The sequence below is a fragment of the Cynoglossus semilaevis genome, chromosome 16 (assembly GCF_000523025.1).
Source record: "Cynoglossus semilaevis isolate Cse_v1.0 chromosome 16, Cse_v1.0, whole genome shotgun sequence".
NCBI lineage: Eukaryota > Metazoa > Chordata > Actinopteri > Pleuronectiformes > Cynoglossidae > Cynoglossus > Cynoglossus semilaevis.
In genome coordinates this window covers 838,596-849,698 of record NC_024322.1, presented here as the reverse complement: position 1 = coordinate 849,698, position 11,103 = coordinate 838,596, and the positions used below count along the sequence as shown (strand labels likewise).

Genomic DNA, 11,103 nt, shown 5'->3' with positions numbered 1-11,103 from the left:
TTTTTTTTTTTTTTAACCAAGTAACATGTACTTTTACCTCTACAAAACAAACAAAACTCTACAGTACCAAAGACATAACCTTAACCTGAAAGCACACATTTTTTGCAATGCAATGTATTTATTGATCTATTATCTCAATTCTTTCACATTTAAAATAAAGTAAGCAGATATGGCACAACAAAATATGACCAGATGTAAAATAAAAATGAAGCGTTTGGAAAAATAGGCAAAAAGTTACTATCGGACATCCCTAAATAATTTTGGAAACATTTTGCTTTTTTTTTTTTGCCAATTGCGCTACATTTTCCTGTTTTTTTGGCTGTTCATCTTGTATCGTCGGTATAGGTTGAAAAGTTCTGTTAGGCAACTGGGTGTGAATTTTCTAAGAACTGAACTTCATTTCTGAAGAACTTCTTCAGAACTGAAGAAGCCTCTTGGATGACAGGTGAAACGTCTCCTTTTTCGAAAATTCACGTCCAGTCGCCGAACAGAACTTTTCAACCTTGACCATGACCTGGACGACTGAGAACTTTCCTAGATACTGTATCTTGTGGAGTGAATTGTCCAGGAGTTGTCCGACTGAACAATAAAACAACCTTGTCACATGTCTCCGTAAACCATCCACTCTAGTTTCGGGTTCAGTGTTCAAACCGGTTTTGTTTTTGACAGTGTGCTTCTTCTTTGTTTGTCCATGTTGGTCACATGTGCTTGTGGGCACAAGACACATGCAGACGCAGAAGTTCCTTGTTGAGTAAGACGAATGTGGAAGACGAGTAGATGTGTTGAAACTGATTGTGACCTCACCATCTTGTAGGTGGCTGTGAGTGTCTGTGTTATATAATGTTAAGCAGTTCCGCTCATGTAAAATGTAAACTTTAGAAAAACAAAAGTGACAGATGAGTGACACCGTGGGAAAAATATCCAGAGTGAGCACGGAATACAAACAAAAAGAGAAATGTTCCTGAAAAAGACCTGAGAATTCTGCTGTGTGAGCAGAAATGGTAAATCAAAATGAAAAAGAAAATTATGAAAGAGAAACAGAAACGTCTTTTGCAGCATTAGTTAAAATATGATCGCCTGAAATGTCTAGTAATCGATTACTGGTAAAAAACTTTTTTTTTTTTTCTAAATTCTGATTAAAACAGCACATGATCTTACACAACTTTATTTTTTTCTCCGTGAGTGTGCGTGTGCTTGTTACCATAGAGACAAACAGTCCATCTGTGGTGATAAAGCAGAGGACGGCAGCTGGAGTGAGTGAGTGTGTGAGAACAGTGTATATGTGTATATATATATGTATATGTATGCATGTGTGAGATCTCTCCATACTTACATAAATATGTGTGTGTGTGTGTGTGCACAGGATGTACAGACGGACGTCCAACATGGCTGGGCTGACCTTTCCTCCCACGGCCCTGATGGGGCTGAAGGGAAAACGAAGTAAAGCTAAGTTTAAATGCTTTCGCCGAACCAGCGTGAGGTAACAGCGCTTTGGAAATTAGAAATTAGAAAATGGGAAAAAATAATTTGAAATATCAAACAAACATACAAATACAGAAAACATTGCAGGTATACAATATAATATAATAAAGTCAGAGTCAAATAACGACCCCCAAATATAACCCACCCAACTCCTCTGGATACTTCTATTATACTTATTATATTGCCCCTGGTGGATGAATCTGTCACAAAGCCAAGTGGGGAAAAAAAAACAAAAAACTGACGGTGCTATCTCCATTAGCGAAAGCTACAAAAGTAATTTATGGAAATGTTACGTGCTCATTGTTGCGTGTGTCCGTCTGCGGTTCCTCATCTGCCAATGTAACAATGTCGTTAAAGCACTTGTTTATCAGATTAGTCGACGTAAAAGAAGTCCTAAATAACTCCACCTCTTGACAAATCCAAATAAACAATGTTTCAAATATGAAATGAAATGTGAGGGGGATTCCAACGAGTAACTATTAGTTATTTTTGCACAATGCTCATTTTTGGTTTTTTGTTGTTTTTTTTGTTAAATGTCAAATTTAGTTTCATCAAGATGAGAAATTTGATTTAAAAAAATAAAAAAAAATGTTCAAATGTCTCTTCGTCCTAATTGGAAAAACGGTGGTTCCATAGTGTAGCTGATATACAATAACACATCGTCAGCATACAGAGAGATATGATAATAAAACGAGATATGATAATCAGTATGGTGATTGTTAAAAATTATTTAAGAAAATATATTAGGAAATGCGGGGAAAGGGATCAGTGTAAATAAAAATATAAAAAAGAAAAATTAGAAATAATCATTCGGAAGAAGTTGCATAAACAGGCAAAAAAAAAAGTCAAATCAGAAAAAGGGAAGAGAAAAAAAATTAAATGATGAAATCAACAAATTTGATTAATCATAAATCTGATTACTGATCTGAAGAAAATGATTTTTTTTTTTTACCAGTTTTAGCAGACTTTCTTCTGCCCCTTAGTTTTGTCTCCACACCACCCTCTACTGGCAGAACTTCCACATCACCCTGAATCTCTGTAACGCTCCTCTCTGAACGGTTCTTTTGCAGGAAGTGGACCAGTGGTCTTTCGATGTGTTCTGCTTCCACGAGGCGAGCGGAGAACACGCACTAAAGTTCCTGGTCTATGACCTATTGACCCGCTATGATCTGGTCAACAGGTTTAGGGTAAACACCTCGACTCTTTTATTTGACCTGCTGCAGTAGATTCCTTGTTCCATTTCTGGTTCTGTTTCTCAGATCCCTGTGCAGGCTCTGGTCCAATTTGTCGAAGCTCTGGAAAGTGGCTACAGCAAACACAGAAACCCGTACCACAACCTGATCCACGCCGCCGACGTCACACAGACGGCCCACTTCCTCATGCTCCACACGGGACTAATGGTACTTAATGGCTCACATGCACATAAAACACACAAATACTGTATATGAATCTATATCTTTAACCTATATTTTGATTTGATTTCTTTGCTATTGTTTGTGCGCGTGTGCATGGGCAGCACTGGCTGAGTGAACTTGAGATCCTGGCCATGGTGTTCGCCGCAGCGATCCATGACTTTGAACACACAGGAACCACCAACAACTTCCACATCCACACCAGGTACTAGTGATGTGCGGATCGATCCTGAAATATCGATACTTCCGATTCTGGATCTTTATGCTCTGAAATCGAATTCTGAAATTCAAAATATCGATACTTTTGATACTTACGCGTTCTGAGATGAGGTGTGTCCTAAACAGAAACATTGTGAAAAGGATCAGTGACGCTCGGTTGGTGGGACTACTTCTTCTTCCGCCCACTCCGTGCTCTCACTCAGTCACTATTGATGGGAAATTTCGGCTCTTTTGTAGAGAACCGGTTCTTTTGGTTTGGCTCACTGAAAAAAATCCGACTCTTTCGGGCCCCAAATGGCTCCTCAGATTATTTTTAAATTTTTTTTTTTTATTTTTGTTTTACAAATAACATGTCATTTTAGAGTTTGAAACATTGTTTTGACATATTTTATATGATTATATGATGTTGACTGTATAGTAAATGAGGCAGCTTACCTCAGTACACTCCAGAGATTTCAAATAAATAAATAAATAAATAAAAACTCTTTAAAAAACTTTGAAATACACTTTTTTTTTTTATTTAAAAGACAAATGATAAAATATCGCTATCGATATCGGTATCGGCGATACCAGCCCGAATTTTACTCGCTATCGGATCGGAAAAGGAAATTGGTGGTGTCGAACATCACTACCAGGTCGTACTCTCTGGAGTCCGATCGGTTGTTCTTGAACCTGTGCGTATGTTTGTGTGTGTCTATCTTAGGTCGGACGTGGCCATCCTGTACAATGACAGGTCAGTGTTGGAAAATCATCATATTAGCGCCGCCTACAAGCTAATGGCGGAAGACGACATGAACATACTGGTAAACCTGAACAAGGACGACTGGAGGTACATGTACACCACTCGCACATACCGCAGTTATTGATTGCAGATGAACTGACTGATTCATGTTTTTTTTTTTTTTTCAGAGAGCTGAGGTCGCTGGTTATAGAGATGGTGATGGCAACAGACATGTCCTGTCACTTCCAGCAGATCAAAACCATAAGGAACGCTCTGAGCCAGACACACGGGTCAGTGCTACTGCCACAAACCAAGGTCCATAGAGAAAATCACTGAGTCCAGCTCACACATACACAGCATTTTTTCATCCATTGCTGCCTGAATTATTACATTCATTTTTTTTTTGCGACATTGCGACAGGAAAAAAAAATATGCTGGCAAAAATTGACCTCATTGTGACAGGAAGTGACAGGCCTGTATGGGGGAATGACTGGTTTACAAACCAAGTCCTTTATGATCTTTATGATAGAACAGTCTGCATGACAATATGATCTAACTTAGATACATAATAAGGACACATCCTTGAGGAGGTCTGTGTTCGTACATGAGATTCTGATAAAACGCTCCACTTCCGTTCAGCTCTTCGGTCACGTTTGAATTTTGGTCACGGCGCGTTTTCTGCAAAAGGGCAGCCGGGTTGACAGCATCTTCCTCCTGCAACTCATCCAAACTGACAGGTGTGACAACTGTTCGGCGCAAACAATGTGCCCCCTGCCTCCGCTAAAGAAGAGGAGAAGGAAAAGAACGAGTTGGTTTCAGAGGATCAGGAGGATCCTGGAGGATCCTAATTGGTGCGAGTTGGTTTCAGAGGATCAGGAGGATCAAGCATCTTCCTGTGAAAATCCTTGTTGACTACCTATGTACATAGCCAATGGGTTCCAAATTGGTGGGCACCAGTGCTGGGGAGAGGGGGGGGGGGTGGTTCCGAAATTTGGCGGGAAGATAAGAAGAAAAATGCAACAATTCTTCCCCCCCAAAAAAACAATTTAAATTTGTTACTGTAATTGAGTAGTTTTTTTTAAAAATAATTTGTAATTTTTTAAAATATCGGGAATAGGTCATTTTACCTAACAATTCTTCCCCCCCAAAAAAACAATTTAAATTTGTTACTGTAATTGAGTAGTTTTTTTTAAAAATAATTTGTAATTTTTTAAAATATCGGGAATAGGTCATTTTACCTAAGTACATTTTCACTCAAGTATTTTACTTGCTACATTGGAAAAGAACTCATTCCTAAAAAAAAAAAACAATCTGTGGTTGGTTTCTGAGTGTTTTTGAAACGGAGAGCTACTTCAAGGGCACTTCAAGTAATACTTCAAGAGCTACTTGTTTGATACGGACTTTCCTGAACAATGTAATAGTAGTGGATTTGAATATCATATCGTAGGTGTAACTGATTCCAAAAGCACGGTAACAGTACAATTTCGGACCCTCTTGTTGACTCTAGTTTCATTTTTAGAACCCCATTCATTTTTAGTGACACCTGGTCTAACCTGTCTTTGGATGATGGCTGGTGCCGAACAAAAAAAAAAAAAAATCTGTGGTTGGTTTCTGAGTGTTTTTGAAACGGAGAGCTACTTCAAGGGCACTTCAAGTAATACTTCAAGAGCTACTTGTTTGATCCGGACTTTCCTGAACAATGTAATAATAGTTGATTTGAATATCATATCGTAGGTGTAACTGATTCCAAAAGCACGGTAACAGTACAATTTCGGACCCTCTTGTTGACTAGTTTCATTTTTGGATCAGATTTTTGCATCAAGTAATATAAAGTAACTAAGTAACTTTTACTCAAAGTACATTTTAATTAAAGTATTTACTTTTACTCAAGTAGATTTCTAGATGGGTAGAATTTAAGCAAAGTAACAACAGCTACCGTGTTGAAGCACTTTGTTCCAGATTCACCACAGCAACACAAACACGGGAGGCAACGGTAACAACCGGCAACTTCCACGTCCAAGTTAGCTAAAGCAATAATTTGTCTCTGTTACTGCTGTAGCAGAATTATTGTGTTTTTTTTTTGTTTTTTTCTTCCGTCTCTGTCTGCAGCATCGACAAAGTGAAGGTCTTATCTTTGATGCTTCATGCTGCTGACATCAGCCATCCAGCGAAAGCCTGGCCACTACACTATCGCTGGACCCACAGTCTGATGGAGGAGTTTTTCCGACAGGTAGACACATGCAACTCAAGACCATTCACACAGGTACTGTATGTAAAAATTCACTCTTATAAATCTTTTTGTTTCTTCACAGGGAGATAAAGAAGTGGACCTAGGTCTTCCTTTCTCCCCCCTCTGTGATCGCAAAGCAACTATGATCGCCCAATCACAGATTGGTAAGAGCGACCAGGATGGAATTGTTTCAATACTTTAAAATACAAATATGTTAATCATAATTTCCCTCTCTATATCGGTTCTCCTTTCGCGCCCTCGGTACATCCTGGATTTTTTGGTATTTTACTCTCGCACGAGTTTCGCTATATTGCGGTTTTTTACGGTGATTATATTTAAATATTGCTATATTGCGGTATTTTACGGTAATTATTTTCATTATATTTGTGAAAAAAATATTTTCTAATCAAAAAAATTAAAACAGTAAAAATAGCGAAAATTAAACTATGACATCGCTGGTAGCTTTGTTTGCCTAGAGGAGATCGAACACAGCATTAAGCTCCTCTGTTCCTCACGCTAGCTAATGCATCGTAACATCGTAGCTGATTGGCTCATGCATTGTCGTATCTCCCCTTGTTTGTCAACCCCTCGTTAAATATTTACGTTGCTGTAAAGTTTGGGCTTTTGTCTTTGGTAAACGTTGACCCTAATTCAACGCCCTTACGATGCCTCCTAAACGCTCCGATCATCTTCCCAGGCAACTCCCGCAGTAGGAGCGAGACCACTGTACTTTTAATGCAACCTAACATGAAGTGAGAACTTCTGTTTTTGAACTCTCTGTTCATAGGTTTCATAGATTTCATCGTTGAGCCCACCTTCAGTGTTCTGATCGACACCACGGAGAAGGTGGTCGGTCCTCTGGTCGAGGAGGATAGGAATGCCAAAAAGGCAGGGAACAGGAGGTCCAGGTACTGTATGACTAGTACTCATACTGTTTTGAAAAAAAAAAAAAAATCTGATTTTAGATAATGTAGACCTGCTGGTTCCTGTTTTTAGTCAGTTTCTGTCACTTAGGTAGATTTAAGTCTTTAAACACTGAAATCACAAAAAAACAAAAAAAAAAACAAAAACATTTTAACTTTGTGGTCGATCCTGGGGTTGATAAAGCTGCTCATACTTGCTGACGTGTTCGGGAGAGAAGGAATTTATAAACATTAGTTTCCTTTAGATAGGTTAGCTAACTGCAACCCGCAAGATGAAATAAACATTGCATTCTTACAAAGAGTATAGAATTTTACTAATGGAAAATAAGATATTACTCGACTCTTCTACACTAAACCCATAGAGAAAATTTGCAACTTTTAAATCAAGGGCAAACATTTGTCCATCATTTAAATGTATTATTCTTAGTGCTTGGCAAAAATATTTCAGTTAAGCGCGCTGTAATTAACCACATGGTTATATGCGAAATTCAACAAATTCCGCAAAGTTGTGTAATACGGTGATACTTCGGGTAACGAACGTCCCTGTTCACGAACAAATGGAACTACGAACACCATTTTCGAACAAATTATTTTGTCATTTCATTAAATGTTATCCCTTATTATGGCTTTAGAAAAAGTGAACATTGTGAGTAAAAGTGCTGTTAAGAATCGTAAAAATCGTATTACCGTTGAGACAAAAAAAAAAAAGGGAAATAATAGCTAAATACGAAAGTGGCGTGTCGCGTTTTGAATCTCGCCAAGGAGTACAGCCAAAGAACAGATTAACTGGATTAAGATTAATCGCAATGGGACAAATTGATTTGGGTCAACGTTTTCGGGAGTCAAAGAGCGAAAAAAAAATTTGTGACCCGAGGTATCCAATGTTGTCAAACTGTATGCGAATTGACTTGTTGCCACCACCAGGACCCGAGGTATCCAATGTTGTCAAACTGAATATGAATCGACTTGTTGCCACCACCAGGGTGTGCCCTGTAGTGTGTTATAGAGAAACAAGCTAACCTTATAGCCCAGAACTATTAATGATATTCGTATTGTAGTTCTTAAAAATTACTGTAATTTCCGCACTATAAGTGGCTACTTTTTTCACATGCTTTGAACTTAAACAATGATGCGGCTAATTTACAAATTTTTTTTCTGGGATAACGAAGTTTATACCGCTAGCGATTCTGATAGGCTACTGTGTGTACTACAACTAGTAGCTTATGTCTGTCTGTCTGTGAATGGCTGTCAAAGTATATTATATATAATATAATATATAGTGAAAGTTGAGAGCAGTTCCTAATGTTAGCTTCGGGCTAAGTCTCCCCTGTGCATTTCAACTACAGTCGAGGCCCCGAAGCAGGAAAGCGCTAACGTGTAACCAGTCACTGTTCGGAAAAAGGCATTTATTAAATTAAAAGTGAAAAAAAAAAATCTTTCCGTGTAAATATCCCATGTTACAACGTGAACACCTGCGACTTATGGAGAAGTGCGACTTATATATGTACAATTATTTTTTTCTTTTTAAATTTAGTGGGTGCGGCTTATATTCAGGTGCGCTCAATAGTCCGGAAATTACGAAACTGAGGTTCTATCGACTCTGTTGTCTGTAAAACCCATGTACATGTAAGACATTAATACATGTCTCCATTTTCCTGTTCATCTGAGCACTGCAGCAGGCCTAGGCCCACCCACAGCGCTCTCAGTGGTGGAGACGTGCAATGACATCAGTCGCACACCAGGACTTTGTCTGTATCTGTATCCATAGGCAGTAAACAGCAAACGTTTCTGTTTAAGTTCTCTGTTCAGTTGAACAGCAATGACATACACCGACCACAGGAGGCAGCAGTAGAACAGCAACTTATATGTCTCTGTAAGCTAAAAACACCATTGTTTTTTTTTTCCCTTCCTTTTCCTGGACACCGTGCTTTTAGTTTAACAGGAAGTGGAACTGTAACTGTGGAGTCAGTGCAGAGACACAGCAGCAGTCGCCACGGAAACAGCGATGAAGGACAGACAGACTTCTCTCTGACTGCCATCGACCTGCCAGCTCTGCGGTGCCACCTGTCGGGCGTCATCAGTAGTAACAAGGACCGCTGGAAGGAGCTGTCTGTGCACGGTACGCGTCCTGATGAAATACGCACGCTGTATTCACAAGCGTAACTTTCAATTTCCTGTGTGTCTTTTAAACACTGACAGAACTGGCAAATAAGCAGCAGGAGGAGCAAGAGAGGCTTGAGTCTGCTCAGTCAGTGGGTTCTCCCGCACAAGACGACCTCGATGTACCTGCCTCTGACCAATCAGATTCCTCCCTTCCTAATCAGATGCACAGCGGAGAGTCCTCTGACCATCAGCCGGCTGGTCACATGACCTGTAATGGTACAAACATGAAGCCCAGATGTTTATGAAACAAAACAAAAACAATAATTGTTAACCATCAGTTTTTTGGAAAACGTTTTTTTTTTTTTAAATTCATTTCTTAAGACAGAGGTTCCCAAAAGTGGGGGCGCAGTGCCATTGCAGGTGGTCTCAGATGGAATTAGCATAATGTTAACAGTAGCATATTGTTAATAGCATATTGTTCAAAAGATGTGATGGTAAATGTGTCAGTTTTGCAAAACAAACCTTCGTATTTTTGTATTTTTTTCCCCCCTCTTTTTGCAGAGATTTGATATTTGTAAAAAAAAAAAAAAAAAAAGTCAAAACCACACTGCCAGCCACTAGAGGGCAATCTAGCAGGCTTGTGGGTTCATGTTTGTTATTTTCACACTGACAGCCACCAGAGGGCAATCTAGCTGGCTAGTGCGACTTATACTCTAGAGCGACTTATTTTTTAAATTTTTTTTTTTTAATTATTCAGTCTCGGCTTACTGTCCCTCACTGAGTTATTTTACACATTTTTATAATAATAATATAAAATATTTTTTTCATTATTATTATTATTATATATTATCAATATATTTGTTTATATCTGTGTGTTTTATGTTTAGACATGGGGGAGATTTAATTTAATTAATAGTATATTTAATTATAAATTAAATATACTATTAAAAATATGCGTACATTGTTTTTCTTCTTAACAGTTACAGTTAAAAAAAATTTTTTTTGGGTGGGGCAGGTGCGAAGATTTTATTATAAACCAAAAGGGGGCGTGGCATATCAAGTTTGGGAACCACTGATTTAAGAAATTACATCCTGGAGTATTTAATGCTATTTTAAAACAATCCCCGGTGATAACCTGCTTGCTTTGTTAAACTGTTGCAGGGGCACAGCTCAGCGAGGAGAAGGAAGAAGAGGAGGAACACGTGCCTGAAAATGCCTGACGACATCTATTAACCTCACTATTGTACCTGACGATGGTTGACATGTTTGGACTCTTCTGTTTTAAACACAGTAGATAACAAGGTGGCCCCGCCCACCCCACCACTGCCAAGGTGGCCCTGCCTCAGTTTATGTTTACATTTGGCCATGATGTCACACGTAACTGCATCATGGTCCTTCACTGTGTAAAAGTGTTATGTGATTATTTTTTTATTAGCGAAAAAAACAAACAAAAAAAACAAACAAAAAACTCTAATGTTAAAAGACTTAAGTAGAAACTAAAGAACGCTTTCCAGTAGTCGATTAGCATCGGGGAGACAACGTCCGGGGGGCTTTGCGAAGAAGCTGATGCAGAATCGTGTGCTCGTAAATATACTGTAGGTGTGACGTGATGAAGACAAATGCTACATTTATTCGTTGGACTATATCCGCATAAATATTTCATCCTTATTAGCAAATATTAGTATGCTTACATTTTGAACTGAAGCGGTAGTACAGTACAGCTAGCATCGAAGCTGCTGAACATTCGTTTTGTTTTTTGTTTTGTTTTGTTTTGTTTTTTTAGCATGACTGCTGTTTCTTCACTTACATAGTAACATAGCAAAACAAGAAGATGACAAAAAACAAATTGGAAATTAGTGTTTTAGCTGACGCTAAAAGATTAGAACAAAAATGATGTCCATAATTTTTCCATAACACCTCAACCTCCAAACTAACCACAAAATACTGTGGTGAATATAATACTATAATACTTCAAATATGTTAGCATGTTAACTGAACTGCTGTTTTGTCATT

The 11,103-nt window shown here is 38.4% G+C and overlaps 1 protein-coding gene across 1 annotated transcript in view; it reads left to right on the top strand.

Annotated features, from left to right (window-relative positions):
* Positions 1-11,097, top strand: part of LOC103391549 (phosphodiesterase 1A, calmodulin-dependent) — a 21,558-nt gene extending 10,461 nt beyond the window's left edge. The window contains 11 exon segments of the mRNA XM_025063703.1: positions 2,553-2,669; positions 2,742-2,882; positions 2,999-3,099; positions 3,817-3,942; positions 4,023-4,124; positions 5,944-6,064; positions 6,147-6,228; positions 6,852-6,972; positions 8,922-9,106; positions 9,187-9,366; positions 10,252-11,097. Coding sequence (XP_024919471.1) covers positions 2,553-2,669; positions 2,742-2,882; positions 2,999-3,099; positions 3,817-3,942; positions 4,023-4,124; positions 5,944-6,064; positions 6,147-6,228; positions 6,852-6,972; positions 8,922-9,106; positions 9,187-9,366; positions 10,252-10,310 — 1,335 coding nt within the window. The 3' untranslated portion in view covers positions 10,311-11,097.
* Positions 11,098-11,103: the final 6 nt, after the last annotated feature.